Here is a 25,168-nt window from a genome sequence, read left to right on the forward strand (position 1 = left end):
GTTTACTGATATTCTGAAGGTGTTTCTGCTAATTCAGGGTGTTTTCAAGCTGGGTCCCTTTAAGAGGGGTGGACTTCAACTCCCAGAATTCCCCAGCCAGCCATGGGGAATTCTGGGAGTTGAAGTCCAACCCTCTTAAAGGGATCAAGGTTGAGAAATAACCCTTCTAATTTAATAACCTTTTATACTGTTTGCCTTTCCAATCCTTGACACAATATCCTTTATTGCAGCTTATCGGGAGGGCAAGGGGGGGCCTGGCAACGAGACACCCCCATTTGGCAGCCATTTTCTTCTTCCTCCCTTCCTGTTAAGCCTCTGGGGGTGTCCCGAGAGAGAAGGAGACCATCAGGAGCATCCACAAAGCAGCCAAGGTCCCCCGTTTCCTCTACCCCCTCTTCCCCCCCCCCAACCTCAATCCGTTCATCCCCGTGGATGATGGGGTGGCCCTTCCGGAACTCCGGTAGCGGAGGGGGGTCCCGAGTTCGAGAGACGCCGGCGTAGAAGGGCCAAAGTCGGGGGAGGGGGGCGTTCTTTGGCTAGGAAGATTGTAGGGCACCAAGGAAGGAAGGAGGCCGAGCTTAGGTCCTCGAGATACGACGGGGCGCCTTCGGGCCCGCGGTTTTTTGGAAGGACGGACGAGCTGAACATCCGTACCGATTCCAGGACCGTTGCTAGCCGGGATGGCACCCTCCGCAGGAAGGAGACAGACCCATCGTCCACCTCCGGGTAGAGCGGCAGCTTTGCGGAGTCCCGGATCAAGAGGGCGCCAGGGCGCCCAGCAAGGTGGTGAAGGCCAGAGCTTGGCGCGACAACTCGGCTACGCAGCCCTGCATCTCGCGGGCGGCGGGCGGCGACGGGTAGCGCAAAGCGGCCCCCTTGACCGAGAGGACCGCTTCCTTCAAGGCTTGGCAGAGGGCGGTGCTGGCGGCCCCCACCCTGGCCCGCACGGCCGCCGAAGACGCCAGGCGGGAGACGGTGTCGCCCACGAACACCAGCTTGTGCGCCGTGACGATGACGAACTTGCCGTGCGGCACGAAGACCCGGGGCGGCTGGTGGGCTCCGGCGCTGGCGGAGAGAGCTTCGATGGCGGAGAGCAGGGTGCGGTAGTGCGCCTGGCACTGCCCCGTGTAGAACTGCAGCAGCTGGCTGTCCTCCGGGGACGGCGGCGCCTGGCAAGGAGAGGACACGGCAATCTTAGGAACTCCCCGCCACTGGGAAATCGACATTTCCTGTGCCGTTCCCCCCCCCCCACCTCCGGCAGCTGAATTTTTCCCAGGGGATTTTAATCAAAGAATATTTCAATCCGGCAGGATCCAAGGGGTAGGTGGGGTGTGTGTGTCAAAAGAGTCAAGATGGCTGCCAGGCAGTGGCGTAGCGTGGGTTGTCAGCACCCGGGGCAATTTGCGCCCCCTAACCCGGTGACGTCATGGCACCGCCGAAAAGACGCGCCCCGCAGCGGCGTAGACTTTCCAAGAAGAGTCGCGCGCATGCGGGATGCTTCCGGGTCCCTCTCGAGGGCGGCTGGGCGGGGCTCCGACCTGCAAGAGCCGCTGCATTCAAGCTCGCACGTGAGCCCCGCTAAATAAAGCCACGCATGCGCACGAAGCTAGGCCAGCCGGCCGGCGGGTCCGTCTTCGCTCGGCCAAGCCTGCCGGGGCGCCTGCGGGGCGCTTGCGGTTGGCCTGAGCCTGGGCGGAGAGTTGGGCGCTTCTATTTATTTTATTCAGTTTATGTGGCCGCCCATCTCACCTGCCGGACTCGTTTCGCTTTGCAAGAAAGAGCAGCTCGAGAGCGGAGCCAAGCCGACTCTGTGCAGCCCTTGGGGCTCTCTGAGCAGCTCAGTGCGAGCGCGCCCCCCCCAGATGTTGCGCCCGGTGCGGCCGGCCCCCCCTGCACCCCCCACGCTACGCCACTGCTGCCAGGACAGTGTGATCGGAGCTCGGTAGCTTTTGCAGAGGGCATGAAAAAAACGACAGCACACAAACCAAGGGTCAGTTTGGGTGGCAGCGTGGCTGTTGACATTTTTGGCTGTTTTTTCCCCCACCCAATCCCGCCGGACCCCTCTGTTTGCACAAGTGGTTGTGGTCAGATGCACGGTGATTCCAATCAGCGGGTCCAAATTCCAGCCGGCTTACATTCCAGCAAAACGGCTGGGAGGGGAGGCAGGGGTGGGGGGGTGGGGGGGAGCCAAGGGTCGGCTTCCAACCAATGTCCTGCTTCTTAAGGGCTGGGCCCCCCAGGAGGGATCCCTGGCCCCAGGGCCGTAAATTCGGGTGGGAGAGGGTGAGAACAAAGGGTTCGAAAGGTAAAAGGTAGAGATACCATTTCTTCGGTGGGAGTTGCCTCTTCCGGGACCATAAGTGTGGGGCTGGCTTCGGGTGTGGTTGCTTTTTGCTGGATTTTATCAGTGCCCTGAGGAGAGAAGAAGGGAAAGGGAAGGAAGGAGAGGAGAGGAGAGGAGAAGAGAAGAAAAGAAAAGAAAGGGAAGGAAGGAAAGAAGGAAGGAAGGAAGGAAGGAGGTGAATAGGAGGAGAGGAGAAGAGAAGAGAAGAGAAGAGAAGAGAAGAGAAGAGAAGAGAAGAGAAGAGAAGAGAAGAGAAGAGAAGAGAAGAAAGGGAAGGAAGGAAGGAAGGAAGGAAGGTGAATAGGAGAAGGAGAGGAGAAGAGAAGAGAAAGGGAAGGAAGGAAGGAAGGAAGGAAGGAAGGAAGGAAGGGAGGAAGGAAGGAAGGAAGGAAGGTGAATAGGAGAAGGAGAGGAGAGGAGAAGAGAAGAGAAGCAAAGAAAGGGAAGGAAGGAAGGAAGGAAGGAAGGAAGGAAGGAAGGAAGGAAGGAAGGAAGGAAGGAAGGAAGGAAGGTGAATAGGAGAAGGAAAGGAGAAGAGAAGAGAAGAGAAGAAAGGGAAGGAAGGAAGGAAGGAAGGAAGGAAGGAAGGTGAATAGGAGAAGGAGAGGAGAGGAGAAGAGAAGAGAAGCAAAGAAAGGGAAGGAAGGAAGGAAGGAAGGAAGGAAGGAAGGAAGGTGAATAGGAGAAGGAGAGGAGAAGAGAAGAGAAGAGAAGAGAAGAAAGGGAAGGAAGGAAGGAAGGAAGGTGAATAGGAGAAGGAGAGGAGAGGAGAAGAGAAGAGAAGCAAAGAAAGGGAAGGAAGGAAGGAAGGAAGGAAGGTGAATAGGAGAAGGAGAGGAGAGGAGAAGAGAAGAGAAGAGAAGCAAAAAAGGGAAGGAAGGAAGGAAGGAAGGAAGGTGAATAGGAGAAGGAGAGGAGAGGAGAGGAGAAGAAAAGAAAGGGAAGGAAGGAAAGAAGGAAGGAAGGAAGGAAGGAAGGAAGGAGGTGAATAGGAGAAGGAGAGGAGAAGAGAAGAGAAGAGAAGAGAAGGAAGGGAGGGAAGGAAGGAAGGAAGGAAGGAAGGTGAATAGGAGAAGGAGAGGAGAGGAGAAGAGAAGAGAAGAGAAGAAAGGGAAGGAAGGAAGGAAGGAAGGTGAATAGGAGAAGGAGAGGAGAAGAGAAGAGAAGAGAAGAAAGGGAAGGAAGGAAAGAAGGAAAGAAGGAAGGAAGGAAGGAAGGAGGTGAATAGGAGGAGAGGAGAAGAGAAGAGAAGAGAAGAGAAGCGAAGAGAAGCGAAGAAAGGGAAGGAAGGAAGGAAGGAAGGAAGGAAGGTGAATAGGAGAAGGAGAGGAGAGGAGAGGAGAAGAGAAGAGAAGCAAAGAAAGGGAAGGAAGGAAGGAAGGAAGGAAGGAGAATAGGAGAAGTAGAGGAGAAGAAAAAGGAGAAAAGAGGAGAGAAAAGAAGAGAAGAAGCAAAGAAGGGTAACAGGAAGGAAGGAAGGAAGGAAAGAAGGAAGGAAAAGGAAGATGAATAGAAATGGAGAAGAGAGGAGAGGAAAAGTGAAGAGGGAGGGGAGTGAAGGGAAGGGGAGGGGAGGAGAGAAGGAAGGAGATGAACAAAAGATGGAGAGAAAGGAAGAAGAGGAGAGGTGAAGCAAAAAAAAAGGAAAAAAGAATGAGAAAGGAAGGAAGAGGAAGGAGAGGAGAAGAGAAGGGGAGGGGAGAAGTACGGAAGGAAGGAAGATGAACAGAAGGAGAGAGGAGAGGAGAGGAGAAGGGAAGGAAGGAAGGTGGAAGATGGGAAGAGGAAGAAGTGTGGAAGACGGGAAGGAAAGAAAGGACGACAACAAGAGTGCGTTTCTTTGCTGAGTCTTAACACCGGATAAATAAGACACAAAACCAAAGGTCGCAACGCCATTAAGAAGCTTCTCTTGAAAAACTCAAAACGGCAAACAATCACAATTAATACAGGTCAGCCCAGGAAAGATCCCCCCCCCCCGGCCAGCCCTGCGATGCTTGTGATTCAGAGACACCCCCCCCTCACCCCCAGGCCCTCATTCCCACTGAGCCTTCATTTTTTCCCCCCACCAAGCCCACCTCCCAGGCTCAACGCAGCAAATCTGAGCCCACATCCTATTTGACAAGTCATTTTCCCAAATGCCTTTTTTTTCTTCTTTGCAGCCCCCAAACTCCGTCCAGGCTCTGTTATTTCAGCAAACGTTTCTCTCTCTCTCTCTCTCTCTCTCTCTCTCTCTCTCTCTCTCTCTCTCTCTCTCTCTCTCTCTCTCTCTCTGTGTGTGTGTGTGTGTGTGTGTGTGTCCAGGCCCATTTCTTATTGGTTGGCATTTGGGATTTTGAAAGGTGAGCCCCGTCGGGCCACCGACCGAATCCCTTAAACCGGAGGTCCTCAAACCTTGGCAACTTTCAGACTTGTTGGACTTCAATTCCCAGAATTCCTCAGCCAGCTTGGCTGGCTGAGGAATTCTGGGAGTTGAAGTCCAGAAGTCTTAAAAGTTGCCAAGGATGGAGATCCCTGCCTTAAACCCTAATATGAATTTTCGGTAGGTAAACTATTTCGCCCTGCAAATATTTTCTGCTGGCTACAACAAAACAAACAAAACTGGTTCCCCGGGCTGCTTTGTAGTTTCGACGACAACATTTTCGCTCTTTTTTTCCCCCCCCCGCCTCTTTCTCTCCACCCATCAAAATGGTGGTGGGATTCAGAACGGGCTGAATTTCACCATAAAAATGCAATATTTGAATGCGTAAAAGAGAGGGCTCAATACAACGCAGGTAGGCCTTGACTTACGATCGCAACACAAAACTTCCGTGGCTGAACTGAGACGGTGGGTTTTGCCCCATTTTGCGAACTTCCTGGTCGCGGTCGTTAAGTGAACCGCCGCAGTGGTTAAGTTAGCAACCCGATTGTTTAGTGAATCCGACTTCCCTCCATTGACTTTGCTTGTGTCAGAACAAGGGGTCTTCAAACTGGGCCCTTTTATGACTTGTGAACTTCAACTCCCAGAATTCCTCAGCCAGCATGAGGGAACTATGTCCCTTTTATGACTTGTGGACTTCAACTCCCAGAATTCCTCTGCCAGTCACGCTGGCTGAGGAATTCTGGGAGTTGAAGTCCACAAGTCATAAAAGGGCCAAGTTTGAAGACCCATGGTCTGGATCCAAGCCTGCGGTCTCATCAAAATGGCCGACTGAGGAATTCTGGGAGTTGAAGTCCACAAGTCATAAAAGGGCCAAGTTTGAAGACCCATGGTCTGGATCCAAGCCTGCGGTCTCATCAAAATGGCCGACTGAGGAATTCTGGGAGTTGAAGTCCACAAGTCATCAAAGGGCCAAGTTTGAAGACCCATGGTCTGGATCCAAGCCTGCGGTCTCATCAAAATGGCCGACTGAGGAATTCTGGGAGTTGAAGTCCACAAGTCATCAAAGGGCCAAGTTTGAAGACCCATGGTCTGGATCCAAGCCTGCGGTTTCATCAAAATGGCCGACTGAGGAATTCTGGGAGTTGAAGTCCACAAGTCATCAAAGGGCCAAGTTTGAAGACCCATGGTCTGGATCCCAGCCTGTGGTTTCATCAAAATGGCCGACTGAGGAATTCTGGGAGTTGAAGTCCACAAGTCATAAAAGGGCCAGGTTGGAAGCCCCGTGTCAGAAGGTCGCAAAAAGGGATCACGTGACCCCGGGGAAACACTGCAATTATCACAAATGTGAGTCAGTTGCCAAGTGGCTGAATTTTGATCAGGTGACCTCAGGGAAGCCGCAACGATCGTAAGTGTGAAAAGCGGTCCCAAGTCACTTTTTTCAGTGCTGTTGTAACTTTAAATGAATTGTTGTAAGTTGAGGACGTATCTGTATTTGAATAAATAAGAGAGAGGTCGCGGTAAAATACAGGCAGTCCTTGACTTACGACCACAACTGAACCCAACCTTTTTGTTGCTAAGCAAGACCGTTGTTAAGTGGGTTTTCCCTCCATTTTGCCACAGTCAGTAAGTGAATCACTGCAGGGGTTTAGTCACACGGTTGTTAAGTGAATCCGGCTTCCCCATTGACGTTGCTTGTCCGAAGTTCGCAAAAGGCAGTCACGTGACCCCGGGACACGGCAACCGTGATAAATCCGAGTCAGTTGCCGAGCATCTGAATCTTGATCTCGCGACCACGGGAGATGCTGCAACAGCCGTTAAGTGTGAAAAACGGCCATTCGTCACCATTTTCAGTGACGTCGTAACTTCAAACAGTCACTAAATCAGGGGTCTTCAAACTTGGCCCTTTTATGACTTGTGGACTTCAACTCCCAGAATTCCCCAGCTGGGAGTTGGCATTAATTGCCAGATTAAAATGTGAGCGGAAAGGCAGCCAAATTGCGTGTGTTAGATAGAGCAGGAGTCTTCAAACTTGGCCCTTGGATGACTTGTGGACTTCAATGCCCAGAATTCCTCAGCCAGGCTGGCTGAGGAACTCTGGGAATTGAAGTCCACAAGTCATCCAAGGGCCAAGTTTGAAGACCCTGCCTTAGAAAGAGTCCTAGGCCTGCTTTGCCTGGACATTAAGCCCCTGTTTAACAATGGCTTACGGATCAAGCCAGCTTCCACGGCCTAGAGTTGTACGGTACTTGCATCCCTGCCAATCAAGCATCTCCATTCAAATGGTCTTACCTTCAGCACAGACAAGGAAGCCGGGTTGGTGCATCACACTAAGCCATAGCTTGTTTCACCGAGGTTCACACCATAAACCACCACAGTGGGCTGAATTCACAACCCATGCTGAATCACAAATCCCCGATAACAAAGATCTGCTTCCATTACTGCAATATTTTTTTTATAGTTTTACCAACTGGGATGATCCTTGCAAAGGGCTTCTCCTCCAAGTTTGAAGGCCCCCTGGTCTAGTTGGCTGAGGAATTCTGGGAGTTGAAGTCCACAAGTCATAAAAGGGCCAAGTTTGAAGACCCCTGCACTAAATGGACCGTTGTAAGTTGAGGACCGCCCGTAATTCCGGCGCACACAATACACCGGGAGGTAAGCCTATTTAAAGCGCCATGGATTTTACCTCAAAAGAAAAGGCGGGCATTTGTTTCGAGGAATCTGCTTTTTACATTTAAAAATTTAAACCGGTGTCGGGTTCGAGACGAAGCAGTTTCCCCCAAATCACGTTGCGCTACACTTGGTCGTTGTGACGCGTCTTAAGATTAATGTCATTTTGGGTTAATGTTCACCTCTGGTTTGGGGAAGGAAAAGAATGGAAATATGTCAAGGCTGAGAGCGAACTTTGCAAGCGAGGAAAATAAACCCCATTTTGTAAAAAACATCACACTGAAAGGCTGTGTGAAGTCTTTCTAATTTGTACCACAGGCAACGGAAGAACCGCAAGGCCAAATTTAAGGAATAATCTCATGTTTAAGTCATAATTTCCGCCCCCCCCCCTTTTTTTTTTAAGCAGGCGGATCTAGAGACGAGGAGATGAATTTCGAAGGGATCTGTCTGGTAACAAGAAGCAGCGGATGGAAACTAGTCAAGGAGAGAAGCAACCTAGAACTGAGGAGAAATTTCCTCACAGTTAGAACAACTAACCAGTGGAACTACCTGCCTCAAGAAGCGGTGAATGCTGCAACACTGGAAGCTTTTAAGAAGAGACTGGACAGCCATTTGTCTGAAACGGGATAGAGTTTCCTGCCTGAGCAGGGGGTTGGACTAGATGACCTCCAAGGTCCCGTCCAGTTGTTGTTGTTGTTGTTATTATTATTTAAAACTTTTATTCATAAAACATGAAACTCAGTCAACTGAACGCTCAAATTGACTGGCACTAAATGGTTGACACGGGTTGCTGCCAGCATCCTAGGTATCAACCAGGTATCTCAGGGGTCTTCAAACTTGGCCTGTTTATGACTTGTGGACTTCAACTCCCAGAATTCCTCAGCCAGGCATGCTGGCTGAGGAATTCTGGGAGTTGAAGTCTACAAGTCATAAAAGGGCCAAGTTTGAAGACCCCTGAGGGTATCTCCTTAAAATGTAAGATGTTCCGAGTAGCCCAGTTTTTTGTAGCTTTGCTGGAGTTATAACATGCAAGGGCCGCCGGTTATCCAAGGGTTCAGGCAGGGGAGGTCAAAAAAGTCAAAATGGCGGCAGCCACGATGTCACGAAGCCCTGCCCCTTTTGGTGGGCAAAGGGGTGGAGCCTACAATAGGCTGAAAGTTGTGGGTCGCTTGCTCTTAACACCGAAAAGCCAAAACGCTTCAGCACCCAGACTGCAGAGAGTCCTCAGCTTAAGACGGTGACACTTAGCGACCGTCTGAAGTTCCAATGGCTGCCAGGGTCACATGACTGCGTTTTGGACGCTCGGCAACCAGCCTGCCTTTACGGCCATTTGCCGTCACAATTTATAGGTGGACCCATCACCACAGTTGAGACCAACGTTCATGCTGCAAAGCGAGAACGTTGTTAAGTGAGTTTTGCTCCGTTGTTGGACCTTCCTTGCTGCGGTCGTTAAGTGTATCACTGCAACTATTAAGTTAGTAGCCGGGCTGTTAAGTGAATCTGGCTTCCCTCATTGATCCTGCTTGTCGGAAGGTTGCAGAAAGGGGATCCCGTGACCCCCCGGACGCTGCAACCGTCATAAATATGAGTCAGTTGCCAAGCGTCTTGAATTTTGATCGTATGACCCTGGGGGGATGCTGCAAAGGTCGTAAGTGTGGGGAAAAAAGCTCCTAAGTCATTTTTTTTTCAGTGGCGTTTTTAATTTTGAACGGGCCTTGGTGGAGTAGTGGGCTAATGCCTCCTTAAGTAACACCAGCTGCCTGCAATTAGTGCAGGTTCGCATCCCACCAGGCTCAAGGTTGACTCAGCCTTCCATCCTTCCGAGGTAGGTAAAATGAGGACCCAGATTGTTGGGGGCAATAAGCTGACTTTGTAATAATGCCGCTGGGGTGTGTGTGAAAAACCCTAATAAGCAGGCATATACATAGAATGAAGGCTACTGCTAAGCTTGTAAGCCGCCCTGAGTCTTCAGAGAAGGGCGGGATATAAATGCAATTAAAATAAAATAAAATAAAAAATAAATAAATGAAAGGTCAGTAAATGTCACTTTGTACGGGCACAAAATGAAAGCTGAGGACTAGTAGCACAATGTCTTTGCTGCAAACCGGCAATTACGGTTTCCCGCAAAAGCCAGGTTACTGTGATCGATGACCTTACTTAACGGCCACTGGGTTCACTGAACGACTGCTGCATTGGCTTAACAACCTCTGTAAAAAAGAAAGTGAAACCCCCCCCCCAAAAAAAAGCAAAACGGTTTTGGTCCTATAGTAACCACTTTACAACCATAATTGCCCGGCTCAGTTACAGTCGTAAGTCGAGGACCGTTGCAAAAGCATCGTGGCGTCTAGATTACGTCCCGACGTCGAGTTCAGGTTGAACCATCCTTACCTTCAAATGGACATAATCGTACTCGTCAGCCAGACGGATCCCCTCATATTCGTTGTGGACGTCATCCCTGGCTTGGTCCACCTGCTCACCCGCCCCGAGACCCCCCAGCCGGGGTGGAGGGGGAGGCAGCGGACGGTCCTGGATACTGCCCTTCCGCACGATGCTGGGCGATGGAGGTGGAGGCTCTCCGGAAAGCCGCTCCTCGCTAGGAAGAGCGGGCAGCGGACGGCGGGATAGGCTCTCCGCGGATGGCAGCCGGGGGCGAGTAGGGGGTCCCGGGTCCCTTAGGCTGAGTCCTTGGAGGGTTCCTTCCAAAGGTGGGGTGCTGGGCGTCAGCAGAGGAACGTCGTAAATGGCCCCATCTTCCTCTTCCTCTTCTTCCTCCTTTCCTCCCGCCCGGATGTCTTCGGGAGACTCGTACAAGTTAAGCAAGGCTGAAGCGCGGCGTAAATTAGACGGGATGGCATAGATCAGTGGCCCTTCGCAACTTCCTTCGTCCTTCTCTTCCTCCTTTTTGAAGGCAAGGGGCACGTCGTAGGCCTCGTCCGCGTTTGGAGGGGCGCTGGGTTGGGGGGCCACCCGAGCGACTTTTTTGACCCGTGAGGCGGGAGAATCGTACGTGTCCAAAACCACGTCCCGGAGCAAAGATGAGGGCACATCATAAACCTGCGAGCGGAGAAAAAAGGATAAAGAAGAAGAGTTCCCAAATTGAAGCATGTTTGGGGGGGGGTCGGGCGTCAAGCTAAGCCATAAAATAGTTTGGCGGGGGTGAATCCAGTTATTAACCACAGTTTACATCTCGGTGCGTTTGAACCACCCAACGTGGCTTGATCAGGAGCGGAGAGCTCAGCACAGATGATAAACATAGTCAGTGTGATTGTAAACTGCAGTTTATGGCTTAGCTTGACGTAGGATCCCTGCTTTAGTGGTTTAGTCCAGGGGTAGGCAACCTCGGCTCTTTTATGACTCATGGACTTCAACTCCCAGAATTCCTGAGTCAGCTGACTCAGGAATTCTGGGAGTTGAAGTCCATGAGTCATAAAAGAGCCGAGGTTGCCTACCCCTGGTTTAGTCCATGTGCCGTGGTTAAAACAAACCACAGCTTACATTATACATCAAGACAATGCAGTGTTTGTCAAACTAGGGCTTTGGAAGGTGTGTGGACTTCAACTCCCAGAATCCCCATGGCTGGCTCTGAGGCCTTTGGGACAGAGTTTTTCAACGCCTCAGCTCACGACCACAATGGAGCCCAAACTTTCTGGCCTTAAGCAAGACAGCTATTGTGTGAATTTTGTTCCATTTTCCAACCTTTCTTGCCACAGTTGTTAAGTGAATCAGGGCAGGTGTTAAGACAGCAACCTGGTTTGTTAAGGGAATCTGGCTTTGCTTGTCGGAAAGTCGCAAAAGGGGAATCACGTAACTCCGTCTTAAGTACATGCCGCAACCGTCTTAAGTACATGCCAGTTTCCAAGCGTCCGAATTTTAATCCCCTGACCATGGGGATGCTGCAAACAGCCATGAGTGTTAAAAACTCACTTTTTCAGTGCTGTTCGCCAAACGAATGGTTGTTAACTAAGTCGAAGGCTATCTGTATTGCTTGCTGACGGATCTGTTGCAGCCTCTTTGACCGATGACCATCTTGGTTTGTTTGACCAGACTTGACTTCTGGCCTAATCTGGAGATCCAGACGGCCTTCCGGCCTTGAAAAGACACCAGGGGACGCTCCCCAAAATTACAGCCTAGCCTTGCTTTTTAAACCTCACCAGCTGCTCCTTCCGCATTCTCACCTGTCCTTCTCACCCAAGTTTTTCTCCATCTAAGGCGAATGTTGGCTTAGCTGGGGGAAGGAAAAAGGGCCCCCTTGCACGCAGCTGTCCCCTTTATAAAGGGCTCAGATACAATTACTCTCCGCGCCAGGACAGGCGTAAAATTTAATCCAACAGGCGCGGCCGCTTGTCCTTCCTTTTTCCGCCCCCCCCAGCCTGGAGGCTTTGTCCAGCCGCCACCGGGCACCCCATCCGATGGCGACTTGCGGAGAGGTCAGATATATTTTGATAAGCTAATAAAAATGGGGCAACTGCAAAACTTTTGCTTCTCATCCAAGAAATGTCTTCAATTCTATTCTGCTTCCAACCCAGCTGAGATAATAATAATAATAATAATAATAATAATAATAATAATAATAATAATAATAATAATAATAATAAGAAGAAGAAGAAGAAGAAGAAGAAGAAGAAGAAGAAGAAGAAGAAAAATAATGCAGCAAAAATTACTGGGTACTGAATTGACAAAAGTCTTTAAAAAGAGCAAGTCAAGATCCTGGGAGACTTTCGGATCCAAACAGACAAGACATCCAGCCCACAGCACGCCTGACGTGACTATTGCCTGGCTGTTATTGCAATGCTAGGGGATGCACGAAGTGAAGAGAAACAGCTAGGAAAAGAAATAACAAAATATCGGGATTTGCAAATTGACGTTGAGCGACCGTGGAGATAAAAAAATCAATGGTTGTAGCAATAGGAGCCCTTGGAGCAATTCCCAAAGGGCTGCCGAGATATAGGGAATTGTTGAACTTATTAGACCTGAATATTCTGACTTTGCAAAAAAGAAACACACACACACACACACACACCCCACCACCACCCTTACTCGGAACTGCCTATATACTCAGACGCTACCTTAACAGCTCTTAGGTCCTTGGTTAAGACTTGAACTGATAAGTTTTTACCAGTCCCAGACTGTGAATCAAATTGAAGATTAACCATAATAAAATAAAATATAAAATATAATAAGAATAGAATAGAATAGAATAGAATAGAATAGAATAGAATAGAATAGAATAGAATAGAATAGAATAGAATAGAATAGAATAGAATAGAATAGAAAAGAAATAAGGAATGGAATTGAATGGAATAGAAAATATGGAATAGAATAGAATGGAATAGAAATAAGGAATGGAATGGAATAGAAAACATGGAATAGAATAGAACAGAACAGAAAATATGGAATGGAATAAAAAATATGGAATGGAATAGAACAGAATAGAATAATAACAATGCTGGTCATATCATCTAGCGACTGTTTGAAGCCACAACGACACTGGAAAAAGTGACTTAGGATTGTTTTTCACACTTACGACCGTTGCAGCATCCCTGCGGTCATGAGATCAACATTCGGACGCTTGGCAACTGACTCATATTTATGACGGTTGCAGTGACCCGAGGGGGTGGGTGTCCCACGATCCCCATTTTGCATCCTCCTAACAAGCAGTGGGAAAGCCGGATTTGCTTAACAACCGTGCAACTCACTTAGCAACCGCAACGATCCACTTAACAACTGTGGCAAGAAAAGGCCAAGGTTGGAGAAGGCTGGAACCAACTACGGCTGTCCAGGATGAAAACAGGCCATCTTCTCATCTGTCTTATTCTCTCAAAGTACCTCCCCAGATTCTTCTTCTCTTCTGGTCCCCCGTGGCACCCTGTAGATGCCCTCTGGGGGCAGAGGGCAGGGCCGTGCGGGTGGCGGTATCTCATACACCTGGGGTGGAAGACAAAGACAAGGAGAAACCAGGAATCAGGATTCGGAGAGAAGCAGCAGATCCCTGCAGCTCATAACTGAGATAGGTTCGCCCAACATTCCTGGGTTTTAAAAAAAAAGGGATGGAGAGTTCGCGGTTGAGTGTGGTGGTGGGGCAAACCAGCTTCCATCATGGTGGGTTGTGTGACCCACCCCCTACCCTCCAGGTGGACCTCAAAAAACAGGGAAGATTTGGGTCAGCAGTTTAGGGATTTAGATGATCAAAGGGTTCCTCCTCAAGATCTGTTCTAGTAGGCACTCTTCTCCAGCCTGGGGCCTTGAAAAGATGGCGGAGCCTAATTCCCATCATCCACGCCCAGCTAAAATGGGGGTGGGGAACATCTCGATGTATCTGGACGTTGACAGGCTGCTAAACTCTGCTCTGAGGGAAGGGGAGATGTCGAAGTCCAGTTTTGGGGTCTTGGGTAGAAGTTTGAGAAGGTGGAAGAGGAGTCTCTGGGGATAGTCAGTGTCATCCAAGGTGGCATCATGGAGAGAAACAAGCAGGAGAGGACTTTCAGGTCCTCCTCACCTCCTGTTCTTCTTTCCTTTGTTCTCTCCTTCTCCACTCCTCCGTGGCTCCATCTGAGATCTTTCCCACCAGAAGACCGTCCTTCTTCGGCACTTGGTAGACCTCTGCTGAGGTGTGGTTTGGGTGAGATCCTGACTCGGGGAGGACCTTCACCCTGTTGGCCGGCACAATCCCTTGTTGGCCGTGCAACGAACACAAGTGCCAGCCCTCCAGGCCGGTCCCTTCGGGCTGGAGAAGGACCATGAGGTCCCCCTTGTGGAACGAGAGTTCGTCCGGACACTCGGCCGTGTTGTCATACAGAGCGCGACACAACTGCACCTGTGGATGAAAAACAAGGTGGATACACAAGGCTCAGGTCACACTTTCCAAAGCTCGGCTTACGAATACCTTAAGACTGCAGCTCCCAGAATACCCAGACTACAACTCCCAGAATTCCTAGCCCACCTGGCTGGTTAGGTTACCCACAAGCAAGAGGCTGAAAGGACCTTTTTACAACACGAGGTGGGAACCAACAACGGTAAAATTTAATGGTTGTCTTTACGAGCATCTGCCCTTCTATAACAAGCAGTCCTTGTTGAGCGACTGCCTCGTTTAGCGACCGTTTGCGGTTAGGACGGTGATGAAAAAGGAACTTTGCCAGCAGGTCTTTACAGGTCTGTAAAGCAAAGGAAAGCTGAGCGGAGATTGCAAAAATCGCGTTTCAATCAAGTTTTTATGGTTGCTAAATGAGGACTATCTGTATATTAAAAATGTCCTGGGCTTCTGTGCTAGATCTCCACCTAATGGGGACATTTAGAAATATGTATGTATGTATGAGAAAGATTATTATATCACATAAAGTTACATAGGCATTTCTTACAACTACAACTCCCATCGTGCTCGGCTATTCTACCTTCTCCAACTGCATCCTGCAGCCACCCCATCATCCTGTTCCCCAGGAGCTGAAGCTGTTTTGGAAACATCTGATTGAGAGCCTGAGGCCAAAGAACTGCAAATTTGCTCTCCCCGCACATAGAAAACTAGTGCCTCAGGGAGAATGTTAGCTCTTCACTGGCGGGGAGTTTTGAACGGGCCTTAATCCAGCCACCTCCCCTTCATTGATATTCTGAATGGGCTCTACCCACTAGGGATGAACCCTGGCCTTCCTTAAGGCTGCACCGATAAGCTGCATTTTTAAATGCAAGCACATCCATGCTTGAATTCCCTCGAAAAATAGCAAGGAGGCAAAAGACTTCCGGCTGGGAAGTTTGCCCAGAAATTGGGAACAGGACGAACCAGGACAAGCTCTGGCATTGCTCGGCATCCCCTTTTATAAACAGTCGCCGAGTTTTGCAACCAAAACTTTTGTTTTTCACCCAAAACCCAGTTTTTAAGCATTTCCCGGACTAATCAGCAATAGAACTAGTCCTCGACTTACAAAAGTTTGCTTAGTGACCGTCCGAAGTTACTACTGCACTGAGAAAAGGGACTTAGGGTCCTTTTTCACACTTACGACTCGTTGCAGCCTCCCCCACCGTCACGTGATTTACGTTTGGATGCTTGAAAGCCGTTATGACGCCCCAAATTTCTGCATCTGCCAAGTGAAACGTTTGTTAAGTGACTTTGGCCCTGTTTTACGACCTCCCTTGCCACAGTTGTTAAGTGAATCACTGCAATTGTTAGTAACACAGTTAAGCAAATCCGGCTTCGCCATTGTGTTAGAAGGTTGCAAAAGGGAATCACATGATCCTGGGACGCTGCCACCGTCATAAATATGAGTCAGTTGCCCGGCGTCTAAATTTTGACCACATAACCATGAGGAGGCTGCAACGGTCATAAGTGTGAAAAAGGATCGTCACTTTTTTCATCGCTGCTGTAATTTCGAATGGTCACTAAATGAACTGTTGTAAGGCGAGCACTAGCTGTATTTCCCTATGAGGCCTGACCGCCATATTGCCTAACCTGGTTACACTTAATGGCGACCCAGTTTCTTTTCCATTTACAGAGACCCTGTTGGCTCAAAGCACTGGCAGATCCCACCCCAATCCTCTTCCTTGCCTGCTAAACCTCCATGGCTCAGCTCAAGGTTGAGGTAGTCCTCAGCTTACGACCACAATTGAGCCCAAAATTTCTATTGCTAAGCAAGACCATTGTTAAGTGAATTCTGCCCCATTTTACACTCTTTCTTTCCACAGTTGTTGAGAGAACCACTGTAGCTGTTATTAACAGGGTTGTTAAGTGAGCTTTGACCCACTTTACGACCTTTCTTGCCACAGCTGTTAAGTGAATCACAGCAGTTGTTAAGTCAGTCACACGGTTGTTAAGTGAAACCGGCTTCCCCCATTGATTTTGTTGGTCAGAAGGTTGCAAAAGGGGATCACGTGACCCTTGGGACACTGCAACCGTCGTAAATACGAGTCACTTGCCAAGTGTCTTGAATTTTTACCATGTGATTCTGGGGTTGCTGCAACGGTCGTTAAGTGTGAAAAAAAGTCATGTTATTTTTTGAGCGCCGTTGTAACTTCAAATGGTCACTAAATGAATTGTTGTAAGTCGAGGACTAGCAATATTTCCCAATTCCCCCCCCCCCAGCCTTTGTTTAGCCATCCGAGCATCCTGCAAACGCTACAATAATCAGGCTAAAATATAATATACATCTTGAGCAATAATCTTTTTTGATGAGGTGATGGGGGAAAAACTGCTGATGGTAACTTGGCGGAGAAAAGCAAAATCACCCGCCTGGGTGTTGACAGATAAAATTTAGCCAGAAATTATGTCATTTGGGGGAGTTTAAGACACAGCCCAGAAAGCCGAAGTTGATGAATTTCAGGGAGCCAAAATTTTACATTAGTTATGGGAAATATTTCCTCATCAACAGAAAATCGAAACGAGGCCTAACTTTTCACCTCAGAAAAGCTGCCATATTTTTTCAGATTGGCCAGGGGAGCCTGCTCTTAATTGTGACAAGGGACTCGGAAACCCATAAGCCACTCGATTTCCCTTGACAGGTAGTCCTCGGCTTACGACCACAACAGAACCCGACATTTCTGCCGCTAAGCGAGACATTTGTTAAGTGTGTTTGGCCCCCTTTTGCGACTTTTCTTGCCACAGTTCGTTAAGGGAAACGCTGCCGTTGTTAATCACGCAGTTGTTAAGTGAATCCGGCATCCCCCCATTGACTTGTGCTTGTCAAAAGGTCGCAAAAGGGGATAGCGTGACCCCGGGACGCTGCAACCGTCATAAGTACATGCCAGTTGCCAAGTGTCTAAATTTTGATCCCGTGACCATGGGAGATACGCCGCAACGGTCACGAGTGGGGGGAAAACGCTCATATGTCGCTTTTTTCCCCCCGTGCCGTTGTAACTCTGAGCGGTCTCTAAACAAATTGTTGTCAGTCAAGGACTACCTTGTGGTTAGCCAAAACACACAAAAAGTGCTTTCCAAGAAAATCTGAAGCTAAAAAACTTTCACCTCGTGCAAAACCACGCAGGTAGAACCCTAGCTGCAAAGGAAGGCCTGGGTTTTTTTTTGGGTGGTGGTGGTGGTGGAATTCCCCTTCATGGATTACTGCCTTGTCGTGGCGAAGGGGCTTGCGTAATTCAATGAAGCTATGAGCTATGCCGTGCAGGGCCACCCAAGACGGACAGGTCATAGCTGAGAGTTCTGACAAAACGTGATCCACTGGAGAAGGAAATGGCAACCCACTCCAGTATCTTTGCCATGAAAACCCTATGGACAGTACCAAAAGGCAAAACGATATGACGCTGGAAGATGAGCCCCTCAGGTCGGAAGGCGTCCAATATGCTACTGGGGAAGAGCAGAGGGCTAGTACTAGTAGCGCCAGAAAGAATGAAGCGACTGGGCCAAAGCTGAAAGGACGCTCAGCTGTGGATATGTCTGGTGGTGAAAGGAAAGTCCGATGCTGTAAAGATTTTTTCTCCATAGGAACCTGGAATGTAAGATCCATGAATCAAGGAAAGCTGGACGTGGTCAAACAAGAGATGACAAGACTGAACATCGACATCTTAGGTATCAGCGAACTAAAATGGACAGGAATGGGTGAATTTAATTCAGATGACCATCAGGTATACTACTGCGGGCAAGAATCCCTCAGAAGAAATGGAGTAGCCTTCATAGTGAATAAAAGAGTAGGAAAATCAATACTGGGATACAATCCTCAAAATGACAGAATGATCTCAGTTCGAATCCAAGGCAAACCATTCAATATCACAGTAGTCCAAGTCTATGCCCCAACCACCAGTGCTGAAGAGGATGAAATTGACCGGTTCTATGAAGCCCTACAGCACCTTATAGAAGTAACACCAAAAAATGATGTCCTTATCATCATGGGGGATTGGAATGCTAAAGTAGGAAGCCAAAAGATAACTGGAATAACAGGCAAGTTTGGCCTTGGAGTACAAAATGAAGCAGGGCACAGGCTGATAGAATTTTGTCAAGAGAATACGATGGTCATAGCAAACACTCTTTTCCAACAACCCAAGAGACGGCTCTACACATGGACATCACCAGACGGTCAACACAGAAATCAGATTGACTATATGCTCTGCAGCCAAAGATGGAGAAGCTCTATACAGTCGGTAAAAACAAGACCAGGAGCTGACTGTGGCTCAGACCATGAGCTTCTCCTTGCAAAGTTTAGGCTTAAACTGAAGAAAGTAGGGAAAAGCACTAGGCCACTCAGGTATGAATTAAATCATATCCCTGTTGAATATACAGTAGAGGTGACAAATAGATTTAAGGAATTAGATCTGATAGACAGAGTGCCTGAAGAACTATGGACAGAGGTTCGCGACATTGTACAACAGGTAGCAACCAAAACCATCCCAAAGAAAAAGAAATGCAAGAAAGCAAAATGGCTGTCTGAGGAAGCTTTGCAAATAGCTGAGGAAAGGAGGGAAGCGAAAGGCAAGGGAGAAAAACATAGATATGCCCAATTGAATGCAGAATTCCAGAGAATAGCTAGAAGAGATAAGAATGCCTTCTTAAATGAACAGTGCAAAGAAATAGAAGAAAACAATAGAATAGGGAGGACCAGAGATCTTTTCAAGAAAATTGGAGAGATGAAGGGAACGTTTCATGCAAAAATGGGCATGATAAAGGACCAAAATGGCAGGGACCTAACAGAGGCAGAAGAGATTAAGAAGAGGTGGCAAAATTACACAGAGGAACTATACAAGAATGAGCTTAACGTCCCAGATAATCACAATGAGGTGGTCACTGACCTCGAGCCAGACATCCTAGAATGTGAGGTGAAGTGGGCCTTAGAAAAGCTGAGCAACAACAAAGCTAGTGGAGGTGACAGTATTCCAGCTGAGCTATTCAAAATCTTAAAAGACAGTGCAGTAAAAGTGCTACACTCAATTTGCCAGCAAATTTGGAAAACTCAACAGTGGCCGCAGGATTGGAAAAGATCAGTTTACATTCCAATTCCAAAGAAAGGCAGTGCCAAAGAATGTTCAAACTATCGCACCATTGCACTCATTTCTCATGCTAGTAAAGTCATGCTTAAAATCCTACAAGCTAGACTTCAGCAGTATGTGGATCGAGAACTACCAGAAGTACAGGCAGGATTTCGAAGAGGCAGAGGAACTAGAGATCAAATTGCCAACATACGCTGGATCATGGAGAAAGCTAGGGAGTTCCAGAAAAACATCTACTTCTGCTTCATTGACTATGCTAAAGCCTTTGATTGTGTGGATCATAACAAACTGTGGCAAGTTCTTAAAGAGATGGGAGTACCAGACCATCTTATTTGTCTCTTGAGAAACCTATATGCGGGTCAAGAAGCAACAGTGAGAACTGGACATGGAACCACTGATTGGTTCAAAATTGGGAAAGGAGTCCGGCAAGGCTGTATACTGTCGCCCTGCCTATTTAACCTATATGCAGAGCACATCATGAGAAAGGCAGGGCTAGATGAATCAAAAGTTGGAATTAAGATTGCCGGAAGAAATATCAACAACCTAAGATACGCAGATGATACCACTCTAATGGCAGAAAGTGAAGAAGAACTAAAGAGCCTCTTGTTGCGGGTGAAGAAGGAGAGTGCAAAACTTGGGTTGAAACTTAACATTAAGAAAACCAAGATCATGGCATCTGGCCCTCTCAATTCCTGGCAAATAGATGGGGAAGAAATGGAGGTAGTGACAGATTTTGTTTTCCTGGGCTCCAAGATCACTGCAGATGGGGACTGTAGCCAAGAAATTAAAAGACGCTTGCTCCTGGGGAGGAAAGCCATGGCAAATCTAGACAGCACACTAAAAAGCAGAGACATCACCCTGTCAACAAAAGTGCGTATAGTCAAGGCTATGGTCTTCCCAGTTGCAATGTATGGCAGTGAAAGTTGGACCATAAGAAAGGCTGAGCGCCAAAGAATTGAGGCCTTTGAACTATGGTGCTGGAGAAGACTCCTGCGAGTCCCTTGGACCGCAAGGCGATCAAACCGGTCAGTCCTAGAGGAGATCAATCCTGACTGCTCTTTAGAAGGCCAGATCCTGAAGCTAAAACTCAAATACTTTGGCCACCTAATGAGAAGGAAGGACTCACTGGAGAAGAGCCTAATGCTGGGAAAGATCGAGGGCACTAGAAGAAGGGGACGACAGAGAATGAGGTGGCTGGATGGAGTCACTGAAGCAGTAGGCGTGAGCTTAAATGGACTCCAGAAGATGGTAGAAGACAGGAAGGCCTGGAGGAATGTTGTCCATAGGGTCGCGATGGGTCGGACACGACTTCGCAGCTAACAACAACAACAACAACGGTGGTGGAATTAAAAGTATTTTGATTTGCAAAAGTATTCAGGAGAGCGTTGTGTTCCTCTCCCCCCCCCAAATAGCTTTTTCTGCACCCCTCTTTGTCAACCAAAGTCAACACTACATCAAAGCCTTCCCCACCACTTATCCGTTTCCAGATAATGAGGAGGCCCAAATAACCTTGGAATGCAAATCTTTTCACTAAGGTCAAAATTGTTCTCAATCCTGTTTTACTACAAACTCTGGTCAGGGTAGGTTTCCATCTTTTTTTTCTTTTCTTTCTCTCCCTTTCTTTTTCTTTCTTTTAATCTTTCTTTCCCTCTTTCCTTCTCTTTCCCTCCCTTCCCTTCTCTCTCTCCCTTGTTTTCTTCAAATCTTTTTCTTTCCCTCCCTCCCTCCTTTCTTTTTCTCTTTTCCTTCCTTAATTCATTCATTCTTTCCTTTCCTTTCTTTTTGTCACTCCCTCTCTTTTCTTTCCCCTCTTTCCTTTTTCCCCCCTTCCTTCCTTGACTCATTCATTCTTTCCTTCCTTCTTTTCGTTTTTAGTTTATCCCTCCCTTTCTTTTGCTCTTTGCTTTCCCTTCTTTGCTTGATTCATTCTTTTTCTCTCTCCCTTGCTTCCCCGTTCTTTCAATCTTTCTATCTTCCTTCCTTCTTTTTCATACTCTCTCCCCTTTCTCTCTCTCCCTTTCTTCCTTGATTCATTCATTTGTTCTCTTCCTTCCTTTTCCTTTCTTTTTGTCCCTCCCTTCCTTTCTCCTGCTCCTTTTTCTTTCCTTCCTTCTCATTCTTTCCTCCTTTCCTTTTACTTTATCCCTCCCTCAATCTTCCTTCCTTCCTTCCTTCCTTTCTCTTTCTTTCTTTCTTTCTTTCTTTCTTTCTTTCTTTCTTTCTTTCTTTCTTTCTTTCTTTCTTCTTTCTTTCTTTCCTTTTACTTTATCCCTCCCTCAATCTTTCTTCCTTCCTTCCTTTCTTTTTCTTTCTTTCTTTCTTTCTTTCTTTCTTTCTTTCTTTCTTTCTTTCTTTCTTTCTTTCTTTCTTTCTTTCTTTCTCTTTCTTTCCTTTTTTCTTTTCTTTCTCTCCTACTTACACTTGTAGACATGTTGGCCCTCCAACATCAAACAAAGGAATCAGAAGACCTGAACAGCCTCAGCGGACCAGAATGACACCTTAATATATTAAGACTCTTGAAAAAATAAAGCCAGCCTTTAGAAGCATTCTTCTCCTTTGCTCTGTACGTTGTGCCCGGAGGGAGAACAAACAACAGAGAGAAAAAAATTCCTGAGAAATTTAAAATTGATTTTTCGTCATCTTAAAGAGGCCAGCAAACCACAAACATAGAAGCTATAACTCTCCAAAAAAATCCTTGGCAAGCTGGTTCCTGATGAATATTCCAATGCAAAGTAGGGGGGGGGGAAATCTCTAAATAAAATCAGTAGTTCCTATATATTTTTTGTGTAGTGAACGTGGTTCTTCCTCAGAAGTCCGGCCAGTTGCAATTTGCAATTCCCTATGATTATTCCCCCAGCAGTTTTTCTGAGGTTTTCCAAATCTCTGGGTCAGTAAAATCAGCCCAGGAAAACGACTTGAGTAACTCGGATTGCTTCCAGGCCAAAAGGATTGAGCAAAGGAAGACAAAATACAACAAGCTGGAACACAGGTCTGTGCAGCGAGCAGAAAGTGGAAAAGCAGCCCAGAAACATTTATACGGGATTTCTTTCCAAAGCTTGTAAAAAACAGAATAAGGAGAACAGCCAGATTTTGCAATGTCATGGAATCCAGAAGTTTCCTTTTGGCAACGAACAGGCCCAAATTACCAACAGTTTGTGGAATCACATCTGCCCGCAAACTTTTGCTCTTGAATCCATATATATATATATAAATATATATATATTAAAAAGAGCCAGTTCAGAAATTCCTTCAAAAATATTCAGCAAGCAGCTTTTATTGTTTTCCTGAGAACAAGCAAGATTCACCAGCAGCTATCTTTAATATTTTGCGATTTTTCTCCGCTCCTCTGCTTTGTTCCAATATTGAGGTTTTGAGTCAAACTTTCACCCAATTCCGAAAAGGCCTGGCATCGATCCAGTTCAAAAAAATTCCAATTCGCCCACAAATCCGACACGTATTTCCAACGAGGACGGGCAAAAGCAACTCCAGGGATTTGGATGCATTTCCAAATAAACGTAATCCTTCCAGAACAGCGAACGAACTCCTTTCTCCCTACAAGGCTAGAGAGTGAGGTTCTAATCCAGATAATTTTAATCTCAAAGGAGGTTTCCTGATCCCCAAATCCTTGGCCAACTTCGAGGATTGCTGGATAATCTTGTATGTCATTCTTCCCGTCGAAACACAGGCGGGAATGTCCAGAGTCAGCAGAGGCACATTGCGAAAATCCAGATATTTTGTTCTTTGTTGGGCCAAATATTTATTCCAGAATGACAGGCAGAGAGGCAGGGAGCAGTTTCATGCAAATTTCCCCAAATTCCTAAAGGTTTCCGGAAGAGAACCTGCTTCCAGGCTGAGGGTGGGAGCATCAAATTCCACGGTGTCCCCCCTCTTGGTCACCTGCTGAGCAGAAAATACAAGGAGTTATTGTTAAGGATTTGTTTCCAGCCTTAAGTTAAAGAAAGTGACTTCCCCAAGGCTGCTCTTCCCTCCTTTGGATCAAACCCAAAGGGAGATTTCTTGCATTCTGGAGGAAGGTTAAAAAGTATTTTTTTTTTCTTTCTTTCTTTCTTTCTTTCTTTCTTTCTTTCTTTCTTTCTCTTTCTTTCTTTCTTCATCCCTCCTTTTTCTTTCCTTCCCTGCTTTCCTTTCCTTCTCCTTCTGCCTTTCTTTTTTCCTTCCCTCTTCCCTTTTTTCTTCCTTCCTTCCTCTCCTTTGTCTTTCCTTTCCTACCATCCTTCCTTCCTCTCTTTTTCTTCCTTCCTTCCTTCCTCCCCGTTCCTTTCTCTCATTCCCATCTCCCTCCTTTCCTTTTTCTCCTTCCTCCTCTGCTTCGTCCTTCCTTCCTTCCTTCCTCTTCTCCTCCTTCCCTTTTCTTAACTCCTTCCCTCAGTCTTTCCTTTTCTTTCTTTCCTCCTGTTCCTTTTTCCTTCCTTCTTCTTGTCTATTTTTTCCTTCCTTTCTTCTGTCCTTCCTCCTCCCTCTACCTTTCTTTCTCTTTCTTTCCTTTTTCTTTCTTTCCTTTTTCTTTCTTTCTCTCTTTCTTTCTTCCTTCTTTCTTCCCCATCCCTTTTCCTTCCTTCCTCTTGTCTATTTGCTTTCTTTCCTTTCTTCTGTCCTAAATCCTCTTTCTTTCTTTCTTTCTCTCTTTCTTTCCTTTCTTTCCTTTCTTTTTCTTTTTCTTTCTTTTTCTCTTTTCTTTCTCTTCTTTCTTTCTTTCTTTTTCTCTTTTCTTTCTTTCTTTCTCTTTCTTTCTTTCTTTCTTTCTTTCTTTCTTTCTTTCTTTCTTTCTTTCTTCTCACTCTCTCTCCCACCCACCCTCCCTCCCTCCCTCCCTCGGACACCTTAAGAGCTCTTCCCCAAACTTGTGATCCCCCCCCTACACTCCCTCCCCCAGAGCAGAGAGTTCCGCGAGGCCGCCCCCCTCCCCACCCGCGTTCTCCGGGCCCCCCTTCCAAAGCCGAGCAGCCCCCCACACACACACACAACCCCGGTCCCCCCCCCACACACACCCACACACCCGCCGGCCCAGCTGCCTTTCCCTTCTGCCGGCCAGCGGGCCGGAGCATCCCAGCCTCCAGCGGCGCCGCATCCCGACTCAGCAATTTCCCCCCCAGCCGGGCTCCCACTTCGCCCGCCCGACGCGTGGCTGGCTGGGCTGGGCTGGCCGGCTGGGCGGCCCCTGGGTGGGGAGGCAGCAGGCGGGAAAGAGGGAGAAGGAGAAGGAGAAGCGGACCGAGGAGGAGGAGGAGGAGGAGGAGGAGAAGAAGAAGAGGAGGAGAAGAAGAGGAGGAGGAGGAGGAGAAGAAGAGGAGGAGGAGGAGAAGAGGAGGAGGAGGAGGAGGAGGAGGAGGAGAAGAAGAGGAGGAGGAGAAGAGGAGGAGGAGGAGGAGGAGGAGGAGAAGAAGAGGAGGAGGAGGAGGAGGAGAAGAGGAGGAGGAGGAGGAGAAGAGGAGAAGGAGGAGGAGGAGAAGAGGAGGAGGAGGAGGAAGGGGCAGAAAAGGGGGGCATCGGGCGGGGGGGGGAGGAGGGGGGGAGGAGGGAGGGAGACCCCCCCAAAAGCTTCCAAGTCTTTGCTGCCTTCCTCCCCTCTGCAGCCCCCCCTTCAATCCAGGCCGAGGGAGGCTTACTTGGCCAGCCCTTGCAGACGCGCCCCCCGCGGCCGCCCTCCTCGCCTCCAGCCCGGCTTGCCGAGTCGGCGGCGGAGCCTCTTCTGCGCCGGCGCTCCGGAGCCTCCCCGTCCTCCCCCCTCCCTCCTCCTTGGACGGGGTGGGGAGGGGGTTTAGCCCCTTGGACCTCTTCCCCCTCCCCTCCCCTCCCCTCCCCTCCCCGGGCTGGCCCAGCCCTCCCGGCCCTCCTCCGGCTCCTCCCGATCGGTGCCCACT

The 25,168-nt window shown here is 48.1% G+C and overlaps 1 protein-coding gene across 1 annotated transcript; it reads right to left on the reverse strand.

Annotated features, from left to right (window-relative positions):
• Positions 1-755: 755 nt before the first annotated feature.
• Positions 756-24,997, reverse strand: LOC308676175 (embryonal Fyn-associated substrate-like; the record flags this gene model as incomplete). The annotated part of the gene is made up of 7 exons (XM_081341933.1): positions 24,914-24,997; positions 21,706-23,186; positions 13,867-14,184; positions 13,197-13,295; positions 9,759-10,424; positions 2,323-2,412; positions 756-1,169 (listed from the first exon to the last, which is right to left on the reverse strand). Exons 2-7 carry the CDS (start codon positions 21,715-21,717, stop codon positions 756-758), a joined length of 1,599 nt encoding a protein of 532 aa, XP_081198059.1. The 5' UTR covers positions 21,718-23,186; positions 24,914-24,997.
• Between the last annotated feature and the right edge of the window lie 171 nt (positions 24,998-25,168).

Source organism: Vipera berus, assembly GCF_964194415.1.
Source record: "Vipera berus genome assembly, chromosome: W".
Taxonomy (NCBI): Eukaryota; Metazoa; Chordata; class Lepidosauria; order Squamata; family Viperidae; genus Vipera; species Vipera berus.